Source organism: Arthrobotrys flagrans (assembly GCF_004000055.1).
Source record: "Arthrobotrys flagrans strain CBS H-5679 chromosome Unknown unitig_8, whole genome shotgun sequence".
Classification (NCBI taxonomy): domain Eukaryota; kingdom Fungi; phylum Ascomycota; class Orbiliomycetes; order Orbiliales; family Orbiliaceae; genus Arthrobotrys; species Arthrobotrys flagrans.
This window is the reverse complement of record NW_027137553.1, coordinates 2,115,055-2,142,836: the sequence shown is the minus strand read 5'-3', so window position 1 is coordinate 2,142,836 and position 27,782 is coordinate 2,115,055. Positions and strand designations below refer to the sequence as shown.

Genomic DNA, 27,782 nt, shown 5'->3' with positions numbered 1-27,782 from the left:
CGAGCAGATCAAAATTAGGAAACGGCCGGTACATAGATATATTTTGGCAATGGATGGTACTACTAGCTATGCGTTGTTTTTGTTGGATATTTCGGTGGCAACGCAGCCACTAAACCGCCTGTACGCGGCCAAACCGGACCAACCTCCTTGCATCGCATTCCATCACGCGCGACGACATACAACCGTCCGGTCTACCATCAACCACCAACAGCATCAATATCATCATCATCGACCTCACACCATCACCATCACCAATAGCCTCGGAAGTACATTCAACGGACTCTGGCATCCCAAGAGTTGATAAAACCTACCTCCAATCGAATACCCCTATGAGTGGTATGGCGACGTGAACTTATCTGGATCCACGTTTTTCCGATCAGATGTCGCAACAGAACGGTTACATCTACGGGCCTCCCCCAGCTCCGCCTCCAAAAGCTACAGGGCCACCGCCATCTTTCAACTCCAACCAAAACAATCAGTTCTCTCGTGGGAACTATGGTAATCGTGGTCGTGGGAACAATAGGTCTGGTGGACGAGGAAATTTTAACAATCGGGGAGGTGCCACCCAAGGTCAAGGCAGAGGAGGATACACGAACTTTGGCACCCATCCACCCCATGGATCTCCACCGCAGCCAATGTATCCTGTAGCGGGGCCATATCAGGCACCCGCCGCACCTCCATACCCTCCACCTGCTCACCAAGCACCGTCAAGTTACAACCCTCCAGCTCCTCAATCAACATTTCAGAGCAGACCTCCTCATCAGACGGGTCAATATCAACCACCCCCTCAGGCGTTCGGGCATCAACCACCTCCGCCACAGCCACGCCCACCTTATCCTCAGGCAACTGGGTATAACTCGGCCCAGACCAATTCGTATGCTCAGGCGACGAATCGATGGCCACAGCCAAACCCGGTACCTCCACCACCCCAGCACCAAACTCCTACCGCGACCCCCCAGCCCATAAGGTTCTTTCCTCAACAGCCCCCTCCACCAACTAGCTACAGTCCATCTCAGCCTCCACATCCTTCTCCGGCTACAACTTACCAACCCAACCAACCCTATGGAAAGCCTCCACCTCCTCCACAACTTGGCAGTCAACCCCATACGCCCTTTCAAAACCAAGGTCCTCGGCCTCACCACTCTTATGCAGATCTTAGAGTGGATGGCAGAGTGCGTCCACCAGCTCCACCATCCGTCCCAACCTTCTTCGGGTCTTCCTCCCTTCCTCAGCCACCCCCATCACTACCTCCCCACCCCCCACCGCCGTCTAATTTCAACCAGCACATGCCAACCCAGCACATGCCAACCCAGCAGCAGCGTCATAATCAACATCATAATCACAACCAACATCATGGTCAACATAATCGAAACAGAGGGAACTTTGGGCACCGGAACAATGGGTTCAATCATGATAGGCGCAATAAGGACCGAGGCCACCGAAACCACCACCAGAATCAAAACCAGCAATTCCAAACGCCTCAAACCCCGGATATTGACATGTCTCCTGAGGAATATGCTCTCTGGATGGCTGCAGGGTAAGTCTATCAAAAGCGAGTCCACGAGATTATACAGCAGCGTACTAATATCCGTTCAGTGGCAAGATCAAAGGCACGAATATTACTCTGCAAGAACAGGCTGACATCGACAAGTGGTTGGAAGAACGAAAGAAAAAGTGGCCAACAGATGCGAGAGTCGCGGAAAAGGTAACCTACATACCTCCCTAATCGGTACACAAACGCCTGCTAATCCATCGTTATAGAAAGCAGAAGACGAAGAAAAGCAACGGCTGGATCAAAATGAGGCTCTGAAAAAGAAACTTGACTCTCTCAATCAGACTGAATCACAGCTGAGGAAGCGTAAGTTAGACGAGGTTGTCGATGACGAAGATAAGTCAAAGCAGCAGAGCAAGAAAAAGAAGAAGAAGAAGAAGAAGAAGAGGCCTCAAGACGATGCGCCGGTTGCGTTCGAGGAAAACTCGGCCGCCCCGGATCCAGAGGCCACGGTCCCCGGTGGGGAATCTAACAGCGTGACAATTGAAGAGCCAGCGGACGGTCCTCCCGCAGAAACATCGGAATTAAAGCTTGAGAGCGACGTCGCTGATGCCGAAGCAGTCACGCTCGCGGCTTTGGAGGAAGATTTTCTCGCAATGGAAAACCTGGTCGAATCTGGCGATGCCCAACAAGTGGAACTGATTACCGAATCATTCCCAGAAGGGCAAGAGGGGTCAATTGAGGTCCCTGCAGCCAACCAGGACCAAGGAGACATCACCGTCGAGGAACCACTAGAAAATTCCGCCAGTTCGAAAGACAATGAAGATAAGGCTGAAGCTGATGAGGATTCGGAATCCGTTGCGATGTCCACATCATCGAGTACTGCCGGCTCTGGCGCTGAATCTGCAGAAGACGGATCCGACAACGAGTCAGGGTCTGCCGAAGGGTCCGACGAGTCGGACGAAGATGCTCCTCCTGAAGAGTCCACCACCAAGCCCACTGGCTTACCGGAGAAACCGCCACCAGCGGCAAATCCGAACAAGCAGAAGCAGGTATGTAAGCTTTGGTTAAAGAAAGCCTGTAGGTACGGCGCCAAATGCAAATACCTGCATGAAGGTGGCGTCCCAAAAACAGACAAGGAGCGACGAGAAGAGAAGAAACAACTAAAGGAAGCCAAGCCGAAGGAGATGTCTCTCTATGATAAGGTATGTTCGATTCAGTTCCCGTTCCCGCCCCCATCCGTATCCGATAACCACTCGCTAACGCAAGAACACAGCTCATGCAGGCGCAAATGGAAAAAGAAAACGTGAAGCTTCTCCAGGCAATCAACTTCTTTGTTGAGAAGGAGATTTTGAAGGTTTGAACCGGAGGCATTTTCGTATGCCCACTTTTGACGGGTGCGCTGGGACCGAGACTAGATATCTCAACCCAGATTATACCTTGTCTCGTCGCCAGACTCTCTACACACTTGAGGAGTCTGGCGACGATACAAGATTATACCTGGCTTTGTTTCTTAATTTTAGGTCTTCCCCATTTTTCTTAAATTCAATTCTACGTTTTGCTCAACCGTTTATTCATGCATATTCGGCTTTCGTTCTAGCAGTTATGTTTATGAGAACAGTTGCTATCGTAATATGGGGAGGGTCTATCCTTTTTTTGTGGGGGCCTAAAAGTGCTTTGTTTTATTTCGTTTTATTTCGTTTTTCACATTCACTTTTTCTCAAGGGGTTAATCTTCGGGCTTTGCACTTTTTCGAGGAGTCTGTATTATTAAAGGTATTTTAGTTGGAGAAATGCATTAACTGTGGATGTTCAGGCGTTTAGAGATTGTGCATAAATGGAATATATGGCCGAGCTGGCGTAGTCACCGTTATCGTTAGATCTAATCAATTGCGAGATTTCAGGTACTAACAGGTCGAGCCTCCGTCTTCTGGATGCATGGTATTACCCACATGATTGAGCAATGGCATGCATGTGGCTTTGCCTTATCTACGGGAACACATGGATTGAAAGTATCAAAAGGAAAAGAAATTTTTCGAACGGTCCAATTGAATTTATCACCAAGGCCTACGTCAGTATATTACTTGGCTCCAGCTCCAAAACGCTAACCTTTGAAGAATTCGGAGCCTCAACCCGACCCGCGGCCTGTCTCGATATTCTGATTCGTTCGAATCATATGTGCGCATACTTACGAAAAAAATATGTGCGACGGGCCTTTAATTCATGGAATATGCAGGCGCCGCAGCCGTCGCGTTCGGATCAGGCACGATGAATTCCGTATCACCGCACCGTTTCGTATATATAGTTTGGGGAGAGTGGGTATACCTGGCATTCCTTATCTATTTTCATCATCATTTTTCAGTCCCTCACGATACTAAGTATTCCTCCGTAATTCTATTTCGTTGGCAAGATCTATAGTGGGTACAATTTCTAGTACCGGATATAACGCAAAAAGTCTAATAAATTTACCGGGTATCACCAGCCTGTTAATTTTCCGTGTATCTATCTGTAGGATCTAATTGTAACGTTGGTTTATTGGCTTATGGTAGTAATTAGTAAGTGCATAACACCAACAGCCACTTTGTACGAGAAAGAACGCACAGTTTAGAATAGAAATGCATCTTCGTGTAATCTGCCCTTTTCAAGGATATCTAACTGCGAGCCTTGTGCGACTTTCTAAAACATTTAGGCATGTGAGCTCCTGCAGGTACGTGCATACATGATGCAGGATCCCACTCATCTGTTGGCAAGGTTATGAGCCCTGGATGGAAAGGTACAGATAATTTTTCGGGAGGCAAGGATGGGATGTATGTTTTATGGTACTGCTTGATAGTGCATGTTAGGCTAGTACTTTGGCGGGATGATCGGTTCACGGGGGTTTTGAGGTTCACTTTAAATCCACTTAATGTAAGGTTATCGGCTACAGGTCGCAACCACCCGTTGGTCCGTAGTATTTTAAATTTCGTCGAAGGAATATAAAGATCTTCGGATTGAGCCAATAGGCTCAATTGATCAAGCTTAGTCGAGGCTCGATCGAAACTGTCGTTCGATGGATAACTTAACTCGTAGGTACACGACATGTATACAGAGTACATGTAGTTCCATAGGCTTGGCCTTACACTCAAACCAATGTAAAACTCTAGGAAATGTACTATCCAAAGCCCTATTGGATTCTGTGAGCTATTGCCACAGGCAAGCTTCGTGATATGCAGAATTTACTGGCCATTGAGTTCCTGTTGACTGATTGGCCCTGAACTTATAAACCTAATTTTGACATTCCGGAGCGTCCCACTCTTAATCGACTAGGTATGCTAATCTAGAAACAAGTATACGAATGATGTAGGTAGTACAAAGTCCAATGCGAGGAGCTCTTCGTCCCGTATTTTATAGGTTCGTGTTATCTGCGCCACGTAGTTGGATGATGAAAGGATTCAGTTGGCGATACTGACAGTCGCCTCGTTCGGATGTTTACGAATTCAGGATTTAGGGTCTCTCTCGTGTTGTAGACGTTGTATTTGTATTACCAATCCTGGGGTTTCCCATATGGCAGGTTACTACTAGCTTGTTATACAGACATGTTTTAAACTCGGGAGCTCTTCGATATCGATATTCATAAGTTTCAATTGATGAGCTCAAACATTCAGACTCTCTCTGCAAGAATTCTATGAAGCTTTGTATGCTTGAATTCGTCGATCATCAAAAATCCATGTCGTGGAAGAGGGCAAGGTCGTGCAATGATCAACTGTATACATTCCAAACTTTAACTCCAACCACATCCAAAGCCATGCACCCAACTTCATTTGTTCGACAATGCAAAAAACCGGTACCGTGCAACCAATCGCTACATACATTGCCTCGCAAACCCTAGGTTTTACAGGTTTTTTGCCAAGTGCTATCTCAAAATTCCTCAGGAATAACAGAAAAGTTCAAGACGAGTTATTGGTTTCGGATGCGATTCACAAAATTTAGATGAGGCATATCAGGAGACAAAAGATATGTTGTACAAAGTGGTGAATGCTGGTCATCTAGGGTAGTTACTTAACAGAGAACTGTCGATTTAACGATATCCCTCTCTATACTTACAATACCTTGAATCCTGTTTCGCCGCCACAAGAACGTCTTGGTTTCGTACCTAACATCCACACTGTACATCCGATATTCCTGCGTGGAAGCCTCGAGACCCTGAGTCGAGTTTCAGACATTGGACGTAGCAGTGTCAAACATGCGATGCCATTTGATATGATGTAGGATGTCTATTTCTGTGTAACCTCTTTTTGTATACGCGACGGGATATAATCTAAGAAGTATATGATACATGTAACCCACACTGATGCGAAGATGTCAAGGAAAAACCATGAGACCGGCTAGTTTCTAGTTGACAGGAAGGGTCCACAGACGTGGTCAAAAACTTTTTTACTTTCTCAAGTTTCATTTCCCAACATATTCTAGGCCCTCCGAATTCGTTATATTTAGAACATGATAACAAGGTGGCAGCTGGAATACTTGTGTAACCATTGCAAGACCTCCTTTGTGCTCAGTATATTTTGTACCTACTATGTAAGCTTTGACTCTGGGGCGGTAAATACCGGATTCCAGCATAACCCCTTCCAGCTTATAGTTCTGATTTTGAATCACCAGTGCCTTGTTTTTTGACATGAAACATCTATAATATAAGCTTATTAACCGAGATAAAACAATTCTGCTTTGCCGAAATACAAAATCCAACCTGTTTGTGAGATCATAATATCAAGTAATATAGGCTTATAGTAACAGGGAAATGCGCCTATCCTATAGGTCTTTTAGAAACCCGGGGTTCAGTCCTCGTATCTGGATATCCTGGTGAGTACGAGGTTCCAGAATCGGCTTTTTGTGAGAGATATATTATGGTTTACAACGCACAGAAGGGTCTGCGGTTGGACGACAGCAGATATTGAAACATCTTTCGTCATGTCAGATGCTGGAAATTAATTTGCCACGAAACCAAGTGACTTGGTGGCGGTGAAGGTTGTTGATGGAAAATGCTTTGTAATGGCGTAGTCAGAGGCGGGCTTGTCACACAGTTCATTCTTTGAGCACACCTTCTTTTTGGTTGAGAATTTTTATCGTACGATTTTATTAAATTCTTCTTCTTTTTTTTTTTTTTTTTTTTTTGAGAGAGAGAGAAAGAGAATTTGGGGATTATAATTTATATCGACCGCATGCGAATGCGATCGCGAAATTTAATGCGACGCACGGTATACACGCAGCCACAAAGTAGGCTGAGGGAGGTGTAATTTCTGGTTGCGCTGTGAGGCTTGAAAAGCTGCAATGTTCAGAACAGCATGCATGATAATTTAGTATTTTGATAAAGCGCAGGCGATGTCGGTCACGCCGAAGAATGAGCTATTCACAAAGGGGGACCCCGAAACCCACCTGGACCATCTAACTATTGACACCAACCGGCCGGAATAGTTCCCGAGATTCAGGAGCACCATAATACCAATGACAGATTAACTATGAAGAAAACCATCCCAGCATCCTGGGTGCTGGATTCACAGATGGGCCAATATCCGAAGAACCCGTTCCTGCATAAAATGTGCCTACACTACCTCCCACATGCGAACATGTCGGCCGAGCTCTCAATAGCCATGAGCTGTTGCATGTTGGTCCGATATTCAAGGGAACATAACTGAAAAATTACAGTCGCACTCGGACCAGGCGGGTTTATAATTGGGTCATGAGAGCTGCCTCGTATCTACAAAGCATGGGTAAGCGAAAGTCGGGGTGGTTCGATCTTGTGACGTTTGACTAGGATTGTTTTAATATGACAGTGGTTGTGGGGGATGGATGTTTTTCACAGTTTCTAATGATTAGGCCATGTGCCAAAAGAACGTCTCTATGCCCGATTAGATTTAAACGTTTCCATGGTATTGCGTGGTTAGTTAATAATGGTATTGGGTCGACCGCCAGTGGAGCAACAGCATTGTCTGTTGGTTGGGACAATACCCCTGCGTCAGCCATCGACCGCAGGAGTTTCTATTCAGCCTGGAAGTTGAATATCAGACCATGCTGAGGTTTTTTCGAGGATAAAATGAACTGTGGCGTTGGCTTAGCACCTTTGCCCTTATTGAGCTGTGCAAAGTTTCCTGTCATGATAATATGGAAAAATCTCGATCCACGATGGATGTCTTGATGTTGTCTTGCGGCTGATATCAATATATATCGATTGGCCTTTGACAGGTGGTGTCCTGGTCGTTAGAGTCTCACCAAGCGAACCCGGACTGCAGACGTGAATGTCTTAGACATAGCCCGCTCTGTCAATTTGCAACCATCACGAAAGGGAAGCTCAGAAATTCCGCAAGTTCGAAGTTTCTTTCAGAACGTCGCCTCCTGCCAATTGACCAAGGTCTGGACCCTCCTGATGGCTGGCTTGGAACGCTGGGGTGTGCCGGGAGATCAACAAAGAACGTTAGAGTTTTGGCGGCCTGTTCTGTCAAACTGCTTCCCTCGGTTCCATCAATGGTGCGCACCAGCAAAAAAATACAGCTGTCGCCGGCTTCTCGTTCCGCTGTGAAAACGCCATCCCAAGCCAAAGAAAGGGAATGTTCGAATATGTTGATTCCAACAGTGTCTCCTGCATAAAGAGATTCGATCCAATGCTTGGCCTCACGAACTACGATATTCTATTATCGTGGGCTTGCAAAAATTTCTAGACGCTATCACAGAAATGGTGATTGGGGTTACAAGTGGCCGACCTCGATTCCCCGCCACCTCCACGTTGTCACATTTTTTTCATTTCCCTATGCATGGAGATCCGCGCAAGGATGGGTTTTTTCCCCCTTCTTTCCTCTCTCGAATACATACATATTTACAATTACCACGTGTGGGCTTGCGTGATGAGCGATAAAACGGGGATTCTTAAGATAGCTCAACTGGATATTAGATCATCGTGGTCCGATTGAGATTTACAATGCGACCCTAAACAATCAGAATTCTCAGATGAGTCCAATCGAGAGCAAAATAGACGAGAGGTCATACGATATCAGACCCGAATGGATTTTTCCATTCCTAAGTGGCGTTGCAGAGCAAGGAGACCAACGAGGAGCTCAGATATCCAACATGGCTGGAAGGGGTTCTTGAATTTTGTTCCTGTGTAACATTCGGAACTGGCAACACCGGAGGATCCTTCGGTCCGTGTTCTGTTCGAGTAAATCAAATTTCCTTGATCATAACCTCAAAATTAAAAGTCATTTGGATGTTCTTGTGTAACCTCTATGGATATCTAGATGCATAGTATATCGCTTTTCTAAAATTGCGATGGAAGATATATAGATATCAACCACGTGTGTAATGGTGTTATACTTTGGGCCTGTTATAGTTTTCCGTACAAATCAAGACCAACTGGTTCTCAAAGTCATCGGGCTATTTTCACGGAGAGCCGGAGATAAAGTTTTGTCTAGAATATCGTCCAAGATTCGTTAGCGCATTGCTCTAACTGTTTATGTCTCACTGTGTAGTTTTGCGCGCATTGGCCAGAACCGACATCTGTGAGGCACGAACAGTAAGACTAGAAAAGCGATGTATCGGCATTGTGAGCAAGCTGCAAAGCTCTAGAGTGGGTACTTTTCTGCGTGAGGGCGGCTGCTAAAGTACTTTATCCAGTCTTGGGCCATAGACGTCGGGGTAGGCACGCAATGCATCCCGACGCGTTTAGCCGTAACCTCAACTAAAGCATTAAAATCCAATAACCACAGTATATGTGCATGTGCGCATGTGTGTGAGGGAGTGTAGGCCAGAGAGTACGAGTGCTCGAGTGGGGTGTTTCGATTTCCAAGAAACAAAAATTCTAGGTGCATTCGCCGTCGTGGTAGATGAGATGCGAGGGGTGGGTCAAGCACACCCACTCCAGCTCGATCTTTCGACAGCTCTACCAATCACAAGACTGGATTGGCTGTTTTTCCCACTCGATAGGCTTCAGGTGGCAGAGATCCCGTCTTCGGTTCTTGTTAACGAGATGGCCTCAGATTGCATCAACTATCATGTACCCGTGTGGTTGGCCTACTGGTCCTTGCGTTGTGCAGCCTTCCGACGTTTAACAGCAGCTTTGTTTACTTAATTCGTTTTCTTTCTGTGAACCGTCACCTAGTTTCAAGATTGTACTACAGAACTTTTCGACCGATACCCATAAATGTATGATGCATTGTGGCCGTCGTATATTCTACACACCCATGACCTATACAATACAGCACACACAATGGCCTAGTTCGCGTGAGAAACCTCCAGTGTGGGGAACGACCTGAACTCCTCTTGCCCTCTCATCCCTGGGAGCTTGTTAGCATGGATATGAGAGATCGAAGCTAAACTTCCTATCTGTGGCTATTTCGTGCAGCCCCCCTGGCTTTCGTAGCTAAGGATGAAATTGAGCAAGGGATGTTCATCCCGTCCCTTCCAAAAACAAAAAATATTTGGGAAAAAGAAGAAACGTCACCAAAAAATATGGCCTCCTCCAAACGATCTCTGTCGTATGTACTGTGCAATCCTCAAGACACGTTAGGGGAAAAAAAGGAGCATATCCTTGCCCGCAGAGCTACTGTGTATACTCTGTACGCAGAGTCTGCCAACAGGTCCGCTGCCAGCTCTCCAATCAGCCCAGCGGGACAGGGCTCATTATGCGACTGAAGAGAACAATTTTTGAACCCCTGCGTGAACCCCAAAGCATTAGAACGTGGTTAGAACACCGCGCTTCAGCCTACCAGCGGTCAGTTTGGTCAGTCCAGCCCAGGGGTGTGTTCAGGCCCAAAGGAATACGGGAGCGAGATAATCGCAACGGGTCAGTATTACAGGAACGGTAACCGCTTCTTGCTTTTCTTTTTTCCCCACCCACGATTTCTTTCCTCTGGAACTCTCCGAGAGTGATTGACAAGTCATAGCCATCTCCACAGCGAAAATCGACCTGGCCAATACTGACCAATGACAAAAGGTTCTGAAGTCCGAAAACGAGATACAACCCTCTTTGCTCAAAGATGGCCTGGTTCGTATCCCTCTGGTAGCCCTCCCCTTGCTTTTTCTTTGTGGGAGGAACTTGTGATAAAACTGCTGGCCTGTCTCATCGCGATGTTAGAAAAATGTTGATAATATTCCCCAAATCCTGCTTTGTTACTCCTACTTCCTACTCCTACGCCTCCAGAATCCACGTTCCCCTTGCATCCACCGCGATAACCGGTACAACCTATCCGCTATACAACAAACCCCTTCGATTGAATAGTTGCTTAGTTATACCTACAATTGACTAGGCCAGCCAGGGCAGGGTTCTTCTAGCTGGCAATTGCGTCTTACCAGCGCACATACAGGGTAGAATAGGCATTTGCATTCTGGATGAGTTTATAGAAGCATCTATGCCCACCGGCACATCGCTGTTTTCTACAAATACCTGCCGGCCCGCCTAGAGATTTTGATGCGTGGGTCAAACAATAATAAGAATAGGCACACTATTTATTTTCTCACGATTCTAGCTTCCTTGTTTCTGACGTTATTCGATTTGGGGTTCGTTTGACAAGTTTCGACTGCACCTTGACCGGATTTGAAGATTACTCGGAGGAAGGTGGATGCAAATACTATCACTTGCATATTCACCTGCATATGGTTATTTTTCTTTCTTTCTTAATCTTGTACATGAACTTGAGATAGAGTACGAGTTTCATCGTTAAAACTCGTATTTAATACTGTCAAGTACTTTATTATACTTGCCGGCCTGGTCGATAAGAGGAAAGTACGTTAAGAAGCCATGTCTTCGCCTCTTACATCGTCTTCTTCGACGGGAACACTAGTCGAACCTTTCGATTCATACACCCTCCAACAAACACCGCGAAGAAAATCGTCATCATCCCATGGGTCTTCGGTCACTATGATTACGACCTATCCCTCTAATGAAGAGGAATTTTCACGGTTCCCTGAAGCAGTCAGGAGAAAGGTACGGTGCATATACCCACTCCACTATCCCCCATACATATGATACATACATACAAACATAATTTATACTTGCCAACTTGTCTCAATCCGTATGCCCCATTCGGTGGATCTTGAGGTTTGCTAAATATTTTCTGGCTTCGGCTACAACAGTACTTTAGCAGCGTAGAGCGGCTTCGACTAACCCAAAAGTCGAGCAACGGTCGATTAGCCTGTGCCAACGCAACAGCCTCCTCCGCACGACCCGGATCGAATTCCTCGGACTGCTATAAGAGACTAAGTGTTCTACGGCACCAGCATGGTCATAACAAGAAAGAACAAGTCTGCAAACCGCCAGTGCCCCCTCAACTCTTGCTTGCTGAATCCGATGCTCTATGGTATATGAGATTACCAGACTCGATCAAGAGGAAATATTTCTCCAAGGAAGAACGCAATATATTACAACGACGATGCCAGGAGCTCTTCCCTGATGCCGTCGCTGACCGAACAATATACCTTTTACCGCCACGTTATGCCAACAGGAGTCTAACAACTCTGACCAGTCACTCGTCTGCATCTATTAATATCTACGAGGCTACTATCGAAAAAGAGAATACAAATTTCGACCAATCGTACAAGTATATCGACTTTCTTGACAGGCCTTCGTCCAGGTCAAGCTCTTTGGAGGATACGACAACCGATTTCTCTTCTCTTGCCCTTCCAATGCAGAACTTCGAACCTACCCCCTTAAAGGCGGCTCCCGCCCCTGTCGACATGACATCTCGACGTCTTATGAGGAGGTCGATGTCTTTGACCAAGAACTTCAGACAATCTCGCTCATCATTCACTGGATTTGTCTTCACTGCATCTACTCCGACAACCCGTTCACACTCACACTCACACTCACACTCTCTTTCTTATGATTCTATGCGGGGATCTCTGGCGGGGACTGGACTCGAACACGATGCAACATTTTGGCAAGATCCTGATGCCCGAAATAAACTACGACTGTACCTTGCATCTCCCCAGAATTTCGACGAGGCCATCGAGTTTGGGTTTCCATCTTTGACTGGCGATGCTTCGACCAAGAAGTCTGAAGTCGTCGAGACTGTTTCGATAGTTACAGACGAACCAGAAGAGAAGGTTTTCAATACTGGTCTTCGACCACGGCCTGCTACAAGTGGAGGAGTTGAGTCTAGCTCACGACAGGGCTCTCGCGGTCTCAACGTACCCTCAAGACTCGACAACCGAGAAATGACATTACGTATGACGTTGACTCGGAAAGACCTTCGAGCCCATGATGACGAGATCTACGCCTGGCAACAACCATTACGAAGCCCTCTCGGCTCACCAGACAGCCCACTCTCGCCACTTGATGCATCCTTACCGTCTCTCAGTCCCATTGCCGGGAACCAAAAGAAGAACACTGCTACTAAAGGCTGGAAGAAGATCTGGAAGAAAATCAGTCATGCCTAACTTCCTTCACTTTCGATCAACGTATCACCTTCATCCCTACACATCCTCTCACTGAGAACACATGGATTTCAGTTGATTTCATGATTTTCCTTTGTCTTCAAAACCAAAAAAACTCATCACGGAAACCTTTCACAACCTCTCAACTTCCATTCATCACATTTCTATTTTGGGGAGGCCATCTGTTTTCTTGACATTTTCGCCGGTGCCTTGGAGTTTTCTCTTTCTTTTTTTATCAAACAGACTTTCGTTTTCACTTGCACACTCACAACACCATCGCCAGAAAACATACGATGGCATTTCCTTTTTCGATATCATCTGTGGGGTCTCCGATTTACAGGCATCCATCTTGCTTGCTGACAGCATATTGAGCGTTGACTTTTTTTCCCTCTAATTTCCTTGTCTTGATCGTAATTTCATTACCTTTCCTTTTTAGTTTTTTTGATTTTCCAAAGTCATGATACCAACGGCACGTATGCATTCCTTTTTTTTTTTTTTTTTTGTCTAAATAGCTAGCTAGCCTGGGTTTTGAAGTTTTGCTTTTCAGTTTTGATAGAGAGAGGGTTTCGTTCCTTATCCAATCTTACCACTCAAACTAAAAATGAGTAAGGATGAAGGACAAGAGGGCGAAAAAAACATCAGATTCTTTGTCCAATGAGGACAGTGGGAAGAATAATCCAATGAAACTCAAAAATTCAATCAAAACCAAAAGAGAAGAACCTGACCGTAAACACGCACGCAACTATTTTTTCGGGATACCCGTTCTTGGTGTTGAGAGGGGCACTTATTGGTGATATGATTACCATCTCACTGGCTTCCATGAATTTTACCGTGCAAGATGCCACCAACCACATGTAAAAACCACCCTTGTTCCTGACTTATAAACTTGCACTCCTACTCAGTATGATCATAAGATCAACTTGATATTTTTTCTACTTCAAAACACTGGCGAGGAAAAACCCTTCCAAGTGGCTACTCTACATTGCAATGGAAGTGAGGAAGTGGAAAAAAGGGGATCTCCAACCAATTACTGGGAAACAACAGCTCACTGATTCAATAGCTTCAGGAAGTCGGGCTTCATCCTTTTTGAATATACATAATTGAAAATCTTAAGCCCGAGCTCGGTTGGGGCGGGGGGCTGGTTTAAGAGACTGAGGAGCGAGGGCCGATCAGTTTCCCGTTGGTTCGACCGTTGTGTGCCCGTGGACTGTTTACGCACGGAATTTCGGTCGTCCCATGGTTATTTTTTAGATTTTTCATTTTTCTTTTCAACACGACGCCGGGCCGTTTTTTTCGACGATCTAATTTCGCTCTTTGTTGAGCTTGAGAGGAGTGGCTTTTTCGACCGACGAAAGAAGCTTAATCGCATCTCGTTATCCCAGCCCATCCCAAGTTCCAAGCTGAATTCGGGCCTGGCCAGTGCGAACTCAAATTCGAATTTCAATAAATAAATATTTTTGGAATACCGAGAAAAAAAAAAAAAGGCTTTCTCTTGAGCTCTCAGCTCTCTCGCTTGGAAGCTAGAATATTCCGTGATTTTTTTTTCCTCGATTCTTCAAGAAAAAGTGGATATGCATGCGCAGCGGAATAACCCATCCGAGTTCCCCAAAGAGCTTTCGATTTACCCCTGAAGATATTATTCCCTATCTAAGAATCTTGCACCGCTGACCCTGTCGCCAAAAGAGGTATGAGATCATCATCTAGGTCCCAATTAACGTTACTAACAGGGGGGAAGCAACTCCGAAAATGTGGAGTATATATTTCGAATTCGTTCTTCTATAAGCCATTGCATCGGCCAAAAAATTCATACTCCACAAGAAAAGGAACGAAATTTATCTCGTAAGGCTAAGACTGGTGGGTCAAAGAATGGTGGGGTTACCACACAGGCCTCCTTCCTGTTCCTAGCATTCCCTTTATCCCTCGTCCACATCTGCCAACTTGGGTCTCCACATCTTTGAACGCCCAGGGGCACTTCCATCCTCATTCGTAATCGAAGCGCCTCGTTCCTGAGGGCTCGGTGTGAGTGGAGCCTTTTCGATGGGATGGCTTTCCTGGCTCACATGACTTTTGAGAATGTTTAAAGCTTATCTAGCTTACCGCGATTGGTGTAGAGATATCAAATTAATATTGACTCCTCGTTTGAAGGAAAAGTCTCACTTTCGACCAGTCGTTTTTCAGCGAACGCCGGTAATTCTACTCGGAACACGGAACGGTTGCGCAATTTGATTAATGTTGTAAAGTTGCATCCGAAAAGCTCTTCTTAGCTTAGTTTTTTCAAAAAACCCTCAAATTCTTTTTGATAATATAATGGCCAGAAGGCATTCCCAAAGGCTGAGGGAAATCATAAAATCATAAAAAAGTCTGAACGCAGTCCAATCAACGCCACGTTTCCCCCTCGTGAAATACAGGTTTACCAAGGATTTAACGGACATCCAATCCTTGGATCGGATTCAAAGTTGGGTTCAGGGCAGGAAAAAAGAAGAAGAAGAAGAAGGGTGCATGGAATTAATGAGTAAAGAATCGCGCCTTTCGAAAGAGTCGCGCCGATGGGGTACACATTGCGCAGTAAGTGCGGACCCTGTAGATGCAGGCTATGCACGAGGGCCAGATGATCCCCCTTCCCTCTTCCCTTCGCTGCACTCTTGTTCTAATTCTTTTGCGCAGAAACCACGCCCCCCAACTTTTTCCATGCGATGGAAGATGCTACATCTACTCTATCCCGTCGCTGCCTAGCTCGAATGATCTGTGCCGCTATAACGTATTTTTTTTTTTTGTTTTGTTTTGTTTTTGGATAAGGCTTACACACATGCAAGACGCATGTTTTAATATAAAATTTATACGAATCGATGAGATGAGCTCTACTAGTCTACTACCTACGTAGGCGCTAGCTAATAGCCTCGAATCAACCCAGGTGGATATGAAATCCCTCGAGTTAACTAGGCGCATGGGGAAGGGTAATGTATACGCGGGTTCACGGCGCAAATTATCACGAGTTTTGGGTAGGGGATCGATCGCGATCGAGGCTAGAGTTTGGGGTGTTCGTTTTTGATATTTCGGTTCATTCTGACTAAGATGGTCATTGCGATCTGTGTGTCAGAAGCCATCCCAGGGACACTAAACCTCTCGCGGTTCCGGGCTGAATGATGTGCCGTTGATACCCCTGGATAGCTAAAACTGAATACAAAGCACTGCCCTCGATTCTTGAAAAGATCCTCCCGATTTTGACGATCGACAAAGCTAACAAGCCGAATTCGAGAGCGACAGCGCATCGTCAGGGTTCTTTTTATGTCGGTGGCAAAGTAGCATATGAAGCTGCAGCGACTTCAGCCCCCACGAGGGAACCGGCGGACTGCAGGTTTTGTATGTCGTGACCGATTTACATACTGTGTGCATGCTGAGTACATAGCGTAAACCATAAGGATCTAAACTCCGACTTCAAAGACACGGCATACAAAACCCGCGGTGCCGACCCACAAGTGCAAGTTTTCTGCACGTCGAGCCAATCTGTATGCGTCTTGTCAGGGTCAAAAAAATCGTGACTAAGGAAAAAAGGGACGAGCTGTCGATCTGCAGGTGGGCATGCAAAAGCACAGACGGAAGGAAGAAAGACCCCAAGCGATTTCGATTTCCTCGCCAATGCATGTCTCGAAACGAGAGCGGCTATAAATCTCGGTTCCTTTCCACCTTCACACGGATGGACGCAGCCAAAGGGGTCCAAACGCCGCTGCGATGCAGAAAGGTCCTGTATGTGGATGGCAGCGCTGGGCGTAGCATTGACGAAGGCACAGACCCATCTACGGAGTTTGAAAGAGGGGATATATGATGAAGCCGGGTTTTCCAGTTCAATAGGTATTATTATTTTTACTTTTTTTTCTTTGAATGATAGATTATATCCATATGCCTACCAAAATCAAAGATAATTACCAATGCAAAGTAACAATAGGTCTTACACTTGTCCCTTCGCTCACCCTGCGCAAATACACGTACAGGGAACATTACATAGTACAATTGATCGTGAAACGCTGAACCAGGATGGGGTTCAAACGCTCTAATTCTAGTCAAATTGGATATTGTAGATCTTATCTTAATCCTTCGCAGGCGGCTGAACGCTAACGTCGGCAGATTGAACCTTCTTCAAATCCTCGAGTCTTGAAGTTTTTAACTTTTTTAGTTATCCTTGACACTTGTGATAAAGATTAGTATTAATATACCGTGCCGAACGGGGGAAACATAGATTCGACTTAGACGAGGAGAGGCGAACTGGAACTCTGGGGCCGTGGGGAGAATTAACAAGCCACAAAACCCATACCATAATCGGACCCCGGGCGCCACACGGTTCAGGCTGGAAGCTAGAAATAGCGGGGCAAATTTTTCTTTACTCGCTATCGGTGAATTTCACCTCTGAAGCTACTCAAAAAGCCGATTCAAGCGGTGTTTTCACATCCTCACGTTGTGTCGTGGTGTTGAGCACGCGCAATGTGCAACAACCATGTTTGCGGCTCTTCCAAAATTAGATTTTGAGTCAAGCTTCAAAGTCGGCTTTAGTGTCCAAAACCTTCACCGAGCTGTCGCAGAAATGTGAAACGGGAAACCCATCACCAACCGTCGCTCACTCAAAACAGCCTTCCATCTCGCAATTGAAATCCCTTCCCGAAGAGGCCACTATCCTTCATCAAGGGGTTAAGACATGTTCATCCTCGTAAGTTCCTCTACCCCAATATCGCTAAGCCAGATTGACTGATTGATATCACAGACCCGCCTCAGCGACCTCATCACCATCCAACCCACCTCCTTCACCGTCCGCACCCGTCAAGCCCTCGAAGACCAAATCAACTCCCGCTACGCCAACAAAGTAATCCACAAAGTCGGCCTAGCAATCTGTCTCTACGACATCCTCAAATCCTCCGACGGTCTGATCGGTTCCGGCACAGGGAACGTCAACGTCAACGTCGAATTCCGGCTCATAGTCTTCCGACCCTTCAAAGGCGAAGTCATCACCGGCCGAATCGCAAATTCAACACCTCATGGGATCCACGTGAGATTAGACTTCTTTGATGATATTTTCTTGCCGAAGGATTATCTTTTTGAGGGCAGTGTGTTTGATCATAATGAACAAGTTTGGGTGTGGAGGACGGAGGATGGTGATGAATTGTTCTTTGATAAGAATGAGAATGTGAGGTTTAGAGTTGAGGAGGAGGAGTTTACGGATAACACGCCTGTTGATCCGGCTTTGAGGGATTCGTTGGCCGATGCTGATTTGAAGCCGCCTTATAAGCTAGTTGTAAGTCCGAACGCGCGTGTGAGCTCAGTAGAGATCGAAGGGTTTCATTCTAACTGACGAGGATTTACGATAGGGATCATGCTATCAGAGTGGGCTGGGTGTCGTGGCATGGTGGTAAATACCTACTATACGAATACTAAGTAACGACGATCATGATACAAGCAATGCGGATTTAAGCCAAATTGCACACGATTAAGCCTCAATAATGATATATGGACAACATCCTCCCGAACCTAACTTCCATTCGCAATCTAAGAACACCGGAGAAAGTAGAGAGTTGAATCGGTGGCATAAAAGAAAGAATGAAAACCCTTTTTGATAAGAAATGTAATCCTATATAAATCTCCTAGAACCGTAAAAAGAAAGAAAAGATCAAGCGACTGCCGGGCAAGGAAAATGAAAGGAAAGAAAGAGCCTCAAAGAATAAGAATATGATTGTACAGGCTTGAAAGAAACACCCGTCCATCCAGAAACCAGTACCACCTAAAAGGTTAACATCAAAAACGACTGTTGTGACCAATTCTCCTCAAACAGTCTGTTTTTTTCAACCTGCTTATATCGAAATATCGAAACTTGGTAAAAAAAAAACACAAAATCCACTTTTTTGTGCATAAGAAAAAGATTTACACCTCCTCGTCCGAATCCTCTCCCAACAGTTCACCCTCGTCGTTATCAACGTTATTGTAGTTATCGAAATCTCCCCGAGCGAATGAGCCCCGGGTGGTGTACCTCGGACGCCTCTGTAGTCTAGAGGCAATAGCCGAGTACAAAACTCCCACGACACTTGGGATAATAGCAATAACAGCCACAATCGCAGACAAGACCATGACCGGATACTTGACAAACGGCGGCTGTTGCTGTGGTCGATCGTCTCCAAGACGAATAGCACTACAACAATTGTTAGTATAAAAGCCAATAATACATCAAAGAAAATAGATATTACATACCCAAGCTTGCCAGGCCATCGCTGGAAAAGAACGTATCCGACAACACCAGCCATGCAAAGTGAAAGGAGGGTAAGGAAGAAAATTCCCACGGCTCCGATCCCACCACCTTTGCGATCCCGCCATTCTCCCTCCTTTCCTGGACAATGATGTGAACGTGACTTGTCAAGCTCATCACCTTTATTACAGGTGGTTAGAGGGATTCTCCTGTATCCGGTGGCCTCGAACCACTCCCACTGGTCCGGATTATCATCGCACGATTTGCTGTAGTCTGGAGGCGACAACCCAGGAACCAACTTGCAAGTACCATCGTTTGCCCTTTCGTAGTTGTAATCGCACTCGAAATCGTTCCGTGTGCAACTGCAATTTTCAAATGTCTTGTGAGGCTGAGGTATTCGTCGTCCGATGTAGCACAAATGCGAAGGAATCTTACGGGCGTACTGGGACTGATGACCGAATAAACAGTGGTCATCCGTATGTGGGTGAGACGATTTCCAGTACTCAAAGTCGTCGTCATCGGGCTTTTCGGGGTCCAAAACGCATTGCTTGTCGGTCAATCCACGGAAATCGATTGTCGTCGCTGTAAACTTGTCGACGCCATTCTCCTTCGCCCAGACGATGAATTTTCTGCTGGTGTCGGAGGGCACGCTGGAGATATCAAAGACATTGACTGCTGTATCGCTAAAAGTGTACTCTTCCCATTTGGCACCCTCGTCAAGGGTATACAGGACCGACTTGGTGGGCTCGTTTTGCTTTACAATCACGATAATTGAACCCTGGTCACCGAATTCCCACATGAAGGAACCCTTGTGGATTTCAACCCAGCTAATACCACCATCTCTCGTGAGGAAAGTATCGCCGCTCTTCATAGGTGTCAACTCAGGTCCAACGTTACCAACAGCCAACATCAATCCGACGGCGCTAGCAGAAGAGTAGGTATGTCGCTTGTCAACTCTCTCGGTGTATCCGTGGAGATTCAAAGAGCATTTTTCGGGCTACAAAAGACGTTAGTGAATCGCCAAAACTAAATTTCAGATCATACGGTCACTTACGTCGTTAGAATTACACGGGAAGCGCTCCTTCTTGGAGTCTTCTCTTGGAGCAGGAATATAACTCCAGATGCCACCGTCATTATGGGTAATCTTGGTTTTATACTTCTTCGCAGCACCGGAGTCAACTTCCTTGGTATTGATGACAACATTTGCCAGCGCAACTCCCTCGAGACCTTGCATCCTCTCAAAGTCAACATACCCTTGTTCGTCGCGGTTGACGTTGGGGCAAGCCATGATGTAGTCAGTACCATTGGAATTCGACTTCAAGATCGCGCCGTACTCTTTGCCAACTGCGTCGTTCACTGTGACATGGAGGTAAACTGCATGTGTGATACTCTCGAGGACAGTGTAAGCATGTTGATGGGGAATGTCAAACCCACGGGGGAAATTGGCATCGGCGAATGTCTTGCCATCCAAAGATGCGACGACCTTCAAGGTGCTCTTCTTTTCGTCAACAACAGCAACATTGATGAATTCTTCCATGGTCGCAAAGCCCTTGATGCCAGAGAATTCGACCTTTTGTTGAGTGAAGAATGAGTCGCTAGTAACAAGTTCCAGTCCGTTCTTGATATCGTCGTTGGCGTAACGCTCGCAGAAAATCATGTTGTCGTGGACATTCTTCTTCTTCATGTAAGAGTTGGCGATCCACCGGCAGTATCTGACATAACTGAGCAAAGTCTTCCAGGTATCGCCTCCATCAGTAGTATAGTAGGCAACGTTGTGGCAGTCAGTACCAGGGCAATCCTTGTGGGAAGTCCAGATCATAGAGTCCTTGCGGAGTGGGTGGAAATTTAGAGCATCAACACCCAAGCCAGTAGGGGGGCCGGGAGCTTTCAAAGTCTTGAAAGTCTTGCCACGGTCGCGGCTGTAGATGACCTCCTCTTTTGGAGTGAGGAAATAGACGTGGTCTTTATTCCAGGGATCGGGGTAAATGGCAACGATTTCTTTGCCCTCGAAGACAGAAGGTTGTTCCCATTTCTCTCCTTGGTCATAGGTTATCCAGACACCCTTCCTATTGCGCATGATAACAGTCTATTGGCATCTTTGTTAGTTATATGAATATCGTTTGATATATACTAGGTGTACCTACCTCATCATCTCCAGTGGATGTATCCGAACGTTCAATGTAGAATTGCTCGAGATACATTTCGCCATCGAATTCTTTAGAAGTATGCTTAACCTTACCGGTGGAAGGAGCTGGCGTAGAAACTATACAATTGTTAGAACCAAATCACACTGTCTTCGATAGAAGAGGTAAGGAACCTACGCTCGCTGCAAGTTCGGTCTGTCTCTTTTTCCAAGTCTTCTCCGCCATTCTTGTCGCAGCTGTCACCGGGAATGAGACGGTAGCCACTGGGACCCTTAAAAGTATCCGATGGTTTAGAGCATTTGCCCTTGTCGTCGTATTTGAGTTTCTTGGGCACACATTTATCCCCTGGTTGACCGTTTTCCCGGACGAAGTTGATATCACACTCATAATCTTCCGCGGTACATTTACAAACCTCTTTCTCAGGCTCTTGTTCTTTGTACAAATTGTTGACGAAGCAGTCCGCATCCCTCTTTCTTCTCCAGAAGAATTGCTTGTGGCCGAGGAGACAGTCAGGCTTACCCTCCTCATCGACCCGGGCATACCATTTCTCGAAGTCTCCCTTTCCAGACTTATCTTCCTTGCATGTTCTGCTTCGAACCTCAGAGAAATCCAAATAGAAGATATAACGGCTCTTGTTATCGTCATCCGCTGGCCCGACTGCAACCATTGTAAACTTCGTAGAGGTGCTGTCCGGAGTTGTTGTCAAAAGCACTGGGGTGACGGTCATACCAAGGTCAACGCTCTCCCAGGTCTTACCATGGTCCAAAGAGTAGACGATTTTGTCTGTCTTTTCGTCCTTGACGGCAACAAAAATCGAGCCTTGGTCGCCGAATTCGTATTTATGTGGCCCTTCTCGTGCCATGGCCCAGGTCAATCCAGCGTCGTCTGAGACATAAAGGTTCCCGGAAAGAGCATCCCCAATACTTTCTCCTGTGTTTCCGATACCCATCACCATACCGGGTGCGGGACTCGAATACACGCGACCAAGGTTGTTAAGGTCAGAAACTGAGTGAAGGTGTAGATCCTTACCATCAACCTTGAGTCCATTCCATGTTCTACCATTATCGAATGAGATTCTCGACTGAATTTTCTTGACGCCACCACGAGTCTCTGCTAGCTGGGCTGCGTTTGCCACAATATTTGCAAGAATGATGCCCTCAATGTTTGCAATAGGTTCCCAGTCGACCAGACCACGAGAATTGCGATTGGTGTTTGGCAAAATTCGGACGAACTGTGTACCCTTGGAGTTACTCGCGAACATGGATCCGACGGGATGTGTCGCCCTTGTCGTCAGAACGTCCACCTGTAAGCTTGATGGCATGGATTCAAGGATCGTGTAAGCGTCTTCCTCCACTTTGCCACGGTCGCTTGGAAACTCTGCTCTATCCCAATCTTTGGCGTTGGTGCTGACGAACCTATTCTACTAGTTAGCGCGAACCCATCACTGTATCTCTAATAAAAGATCTTACAATGCCATCTCGGAAGTCCCGGAACCCTTTACTGCGACGATCACGAACTTCTGGACTACGGCGACGCCGGTGATACCCTGGTAGGTGCTTTGCCCATCTAGCTTTGGCTCAGTCGCTCCGTCGAGGCCGTTTTTGAAGTAATTGTCGGAGACATATATGCGTCGCTTGCTCGAACTGTACATATTCGAGCCCTCGACGATACAGAGAACAGTGTCATCGGAGGCAGCATCGAATTGTTTCGTGGATTGAGCGAAAGTACAGCCGTGTGTGTCGTCCAGCAGCTTGATTGGTTTCGTCTTGAAGTTGTCTTTCGTGTAATAAGCCTATACAATAACTCCAATTAGCTCCAAATATCATTTCCCCGTAGTGATAGGACCTAGATCTAACTATTTGCTTGCAATCTCCAAGCTCAAACTCGAATCCGTCGCAAACTTGTGCCAAAAGAATGATATAATCTGATTTTCCTTTTCCAGAGTGAAAGTTGAGTGCCGGTAATGGGACCTGACGGTTACTTGGAAGGTCTATCGAATCCCACTCTTGCCACGTCTTGCCCCGATCATCGGTCTTGTAGTGTTTCTCGCTGAGTGTGAGGATATAAGCCTTGGTATTATCGAACGGGTGCTGGTACATGTCGATGACCTTCCCCTTGCCCTCCGATACAGCTTCCCAGGTTGCTCCGCTATCGCCGGATCTGTAGACAACGCCATGCATTTGGTCGAAGCTCAGAATACTCTATAAGCACGCAACAGTAATAACGGATCCATGTTAGCCAGCCAGCTACAAATCTTACACATGCTTTCCCCTCCAAAACGAGGGACGAGGAAACGGAATTTTAAGGATCTTTAGGATAAATTAGCTTACGGGACTATCTTCGAAGTAAAAATACTCCTGTGGCAGGCTCGAAAAACTCGTCTTCTTGACGGTGACTTTCCCACCGGCTTCGACATGGTTCGGCGTGACACCCAACAGCGCTACCAGGAACGGTAGGCTTCGCAGCAGCCTCATCTTGATGGTTGTGCACTCCCTGACGCCAGCTTTGGGGAGCTAAGATTCCGGTATCGAAGGAGTGGTTTATTTCAGTGATGGTGGATTCTGCCCGGAAGTATGATGGAGAAGAGATGGGATAGTCGGATGTGTTCCCCTCGAAGCTGGATTAGCTGGGGGGGGGGTGCACGGCTGACGGGTATCGATAGGCAGGCTTGGAGTGGTAGTCGTGTTCGTAATGCCTGTCGCCCAGCCCACACCACAAATAGGAATTCGAGATGCGAGCAAACGAACGAAGAACGATGATGCGGTCTCTCTGTGAACGTGACCCACCGAATCTCGGCGTGGAATCAAGGGAAGAAAGAGATACTTTGAAAATGAAAAGGATTCCGGGTGAATGATCACTTCTGGGGAATACCTGAGTATGTAATACCAAGTATTTCTGTAAGATGGCAGGTTTACGTGTATCAAAGGCGGAATCGGAATGCAGTTTGGCCCACAGTGCAGCCTCGCTCGAGAGGTTCCGTAGCCTTAACCTCTGATAGCTGACCTAATTAATTAGTATCCGATGAGGCAACACGGCTTCGCAAACGTTATCCTTCCGTTCCCGCGGATGGCTGCTTTCGAGGCAATTCTTAGCTTGTGGCAGGTGTACTAGCTGCGCAATTTTGGAGGCAAAGGAATGATACGGCTGTTAAGGGGGGCGGTAGCGCATATGGTCGAAGTACATCTACAAAATAGTGACATCCTCAGCTCCGAAATTCATGCCAAAGTGTCCACGTATATATAATAGTTGCAATGTGATACTATCAACGAAGCACTCTAACTGACGTTTGCGAGGCCTTGCAAGGACCAGGGCAGGCAAGCGCCATTGGATTACGATAACTTCTAACCGGGCCTGTTGCCCAATATAATTATAATTATAAACTCCACGGGAAGGGAAGGGCAAACCACCTCACTGGGCGTATTTTGGGGCCCGGAAACTTAAAGGGGGCAATAGGTGATGATTATAGGCGCACTAAGTACCCAGGTAAGTACTAGATGGCTTTATTGCATATATCGTGTAACTTAGTCCCCAAGGCTTCATGGTTTTAGTATCATAGCCTTCTTAGTACAATATGCGTCTGGCCGACACAGAAGCGGTTGTGGTTGTGGCTAACAGCACAAGCAAACCCTGGGCGTCTCATATCCCCAACTTTTCCTCCGGCTGTTGGATTGATTTGTTGCTTCTTGTCTATAAAAACAGCGGTGTATGGTTCTAGTTCGGGTTTCGAAACGCCAAATGTTCTTAAATTTATAAACCAGAGGGCGCTGATAAAAAAGAGAGCCGTTGGGTGTGTCAGTTGGTTTGAAAGAGTTAGAGATGATGATGACAGAATTGCATATACCGATTCGACGGATGAAGAGAGTCGAGTACGTTAGAGTTAGAGTTAGCAAGGACTATACTGTCTAGGGTGGTGGGTTGTTGTACGTGGTCGATTGATCGGGTCTAGATCCTGATATACGATATCGGCTCGTGTGACCCGCCGTTGTACGAATACTCTCAGGCCCGTCGTCTGGATAGGACGATTCATGATCTATTACAGGGGAACAGTAAAGTATGTACATACTTATGTATACTCAGGATCGGGGCATTTAGGAGGATGATACTAGTACTCGTAGTTAGTGTGTGCTATCGCTGATACGAAATACTAATCATGGCAGAAGTAGTGGTGAAAGTGACGATGATGACAAGTGCGAGTGAGCCTCGAATACAGAGTGAGGTGGTAATACAACCAAAACCAAGTGAGAGGAGATGGTCTCAAACATAGGAAGATGCTCGTAAACGCCAATACTCAGAAATGCATGAAGAAAACCATGAGCGAAAATGAGATCCTGACAGTAATAAGTAGAAAAGTTAAGAGTACCCATGATCGGAGTGGTATTTACAAGGCCTTGCTTAATCTCGTCACATCGCCAGCGAGATATCTATATCAGATGTTAGCAGAAGTTCGAGTTTGGAGGGTTGCTTCGAATAGGCGATGGAACTTACAAGCTTCCAGCGATCACAATCGGGCCTTCACAGCCGACCTCACAGCTCCACTGAACTGCTCCCTTCAAATCAGATCCCCAGCTTCTAACCAATCCCTTGGGGCCAACCAATTTCTCAGCCTCCTTGGCTAGCAGGGTAGATTCCTCTGCCTTGACCCATGGCATTCCATCGACTGGTCCGAACTCAACGGTGCTGACGACATCACCCTCTTTCAAGAACTCTCCGAGGATAGCCTTTGCATCCTTACCGTGGCTGATACCAACAACCCAAGTGACGTTTCGCTGTTGAATCCTTGCCCTCAAGTTCTCGTCCACAAACTGTCCGAGAGCTACAGCGGCCTCGGGATTATGTGCACCGTCGATAATCATCTCCTGCTTCTTGCCTATCGACGACTTGACCGTGATCCATTGTAGCCTTCCCGGGTTCTTAGCTTCCGATACACCTTTCTTGACTGTTTCGGCTGTAATTTGTGGGTATGTCTTCGCAGCTACCGAAAGTGCGTGAATAGCACAGGCGAGGTTCGAGTGCTGGTATTTTCCAAGTAACGAGGGCACGTAAGATTGTAATCCGAATGTCGGTGTCTTGATCTTGACAAGATTTGGGGTCGTGGATGGCAGAGGGGCCGAGGCATCCCCACTAGGAGGAACGTCTTCAACATCGTCAACTTCTGGAGCAGCGATGATAAGCTCTCCAGCGCCAACTTCCTCCTTCACTTCATTGATAACACTCAAAGCACCCTCTGGATTTGAAGCATCTACCACACAAGGTGCCCCAGGCTTCATTATCCCAGCTTTCTCCCTTGCGACCTTTTCAACTGTATCGCCCAAAAGGTCCACATGGTCCATCCCAATCTTCGTCAAGACCGTAACGAGCGGATTTTTAATTACATTTGTCGCATCAAGTCTCCCTCCAAGTCCAACCTCAACGACAGCCAATTCCACCTTCTCCTTGCTAAAGATCTCAAAAGCAGTTGCAGTCAAAACTTCAAACTCCGTGGCTCCAATGTTCTCATCTTGATTTCGTTTTTTAACGAGGGCTTCGGTTTCGTGGAAGAGAGCTGAGTCTACAGCCTTATCATTAAGGGAAATGGAATCCCATCTGTCGATTAAATGCGGTGATGTGAATCGCCCGGTTCGGATACCGCTGGAAGTCAAGGCGGAAGAGAGATATGCGCAAACGGAACCCTTGCCATTAGTGCCCGCGACGTGGAGTGCTCGCCACGCGAGACTGGAAGAAGGGATCAGCCTGAGGACCCGGGAGAGGGCGAGGTCGATACCCATCTTGGAGGAAGGAAGGACGGAGAGGGAGGATTGGGGGGTCGCCTCCACGAATGGAGTGGGATTGAGGGTCTGTCGTGTGATTGGAGGGGTGGTGGGAGATGGACGTAGTTGGGAGCACTAAATTTTGAATGTGAGTTTTGCAAGAAGCAGGGGTATAACCATATTTGCATAGAATATGAAACCTTAGTGTCTAAACTTCGACTTTTAATTGAGATCTTGATGATTGATGGCGACCTTGAAGGTATAACTCATGTGATTAAATATGTTATCTATATAATGCCGCAGACTGGAAATAGCCGTCTCTCGAGGTTATTTATATTCAATCTACAGTCAAACTAACAATAACGTTTAGGAGGTCTCGTGTCTATCAATTTATAACCCTTCCATCTTGAGACCTTCGAATTCAAACTTTTTTTCTGGCCAGCTGCGTGGATAATAAAGTTGCCTAACGATATGCAAATTAATATACGACTATGGTATGGGATTTTGCTAGAAGCGGTGGGTTTCCTCAAACCGATACGCCGTCTACGGGACTGCTAACCTGCCCAGGGCCGGCCTTATGAGGTCATTTGTTCGAATGCGGGAACCCATTTCTCGGATACCTCAATATGCCTATCTTTTAAATTTCCATGGTATGAGATACCAATCGGTGGTAATGTTTTAAAACGCCATCTGGATGTCTACCAGCGGGTAGTGCCAGCGGGAGGAGTGCCCTGGGCGTTTTCGGTGTAAAATAACCTTAATTATCGGCATAAACACTAA

General features: G+C 46.4%; 5 protein-coding genes across 5 annotated transcripts; 3 read left to right on the top strand and 2 right to left on the bottom strand.

Moving 5' to 3' along the window:
* Positions 1–380: 380 nt before the first annotated feature.
* Positions 381–2,855, top strand: DFL_007116 (uncharacterized protein; the record flags this gene model as incomplete). Its single annotated transcript, XM_067636649.1, has 4 exons — positions 381–1,537; positions 1,597–1,705; positions 1,762–2,697; positions 2,769–2,855. The coding sequence occupies 4 exons, from the start codon at positions 381–383 to the stop codon at positions 2,853–2,855; spliced, it is 2,289 nt and encodes a 762-aa protein (XP_067488244.1).
* An 8,399-nt stretch (positions 2,856–11,254) lies between these two features.
* On the top strand, positions 11,255–12,891 carry DFL_007115 (uncharacterized protein; the record flags this gene model as incomplete). Its single annotated transcript, XM_067636648.1, has 2 exons — positions 11,255–11,440; positions 11,590–12,891. The coding sequence occupies 2 exons, from the start codon at positions 11,255–11,257 to the stop codon at positions 12,889–12,891; spliced, it is 1,488 nt and encodes a 495-aa protein (XP_067488243.1).
* A 4,684-nt stretch (positions 12,892–17,575) lies between these two features.
* DFL_007114 (uncharacterized protein) lies at positions 17,576–18,287 on the top strand (the record flags this gene model as incomplete). Its single annotated transcript, XM_067636647.1, has 3 exons — positions 17,576–17,587; positions 17,642–18,169; positions 18,243–18,287. 3 exons carry the CDS (start codon positions 17,576–17,578, stop codon positions 18,285–18,287), a joined length of 585 nt encoding a protein of 194 aa, XP_067488242.1.
* A 505-nt stretch (positions 18,288–18,792) lies between these two features.
* DFL_007113 (uncharacterized protein) lies at positions 18,793–23,729 on the bottom strand (the record flags this gene model as incomplete). Its single annotated transcript, XM_067636646.1, has 10 exons — positions 18,793–19,057; positions 19,117–19,349; positions 19,421–19,473; positions 19,547–20,108; positions 20,166–21,197; positions 21,256–21,374; positions 21,433–22,670; positions 22,725–23,047; positions 23,112–23,456; positions 23,586–23,729. 10 exons carry the CDS (start codon positions 23,727–23,729, stop codon positions 18,793–18,795), a joined length of 4,314 nt encoding a protein of 1,437 aa, XP_067488241.1.
* Positions 23,730–25,633: 1,904 nt separating this feature from the next.
* DFL_007112 (uncharacterized protein) lies at positions 25,634–27,611 on the bottom strand (the record flags this gene model as incomplete). The annotated part of the gene is made up of 5 exons (XM_067636645.1): positions 25,634–25,676; positions 25,741–27,137; positions 27,203–27,254; positions 27,400–27,465; positions 27,562–27,611. The coding sequence occupies 5 exons, from the start codon at positions 27,609–27,611 to the stop codon at positions 25,634–25,636; spliced, it is 1,608 nt and encodes a 535-aa protein (XP_067488240.1).
* Positions 27,612–27,782: the final 171 nt, after the last annotated feature.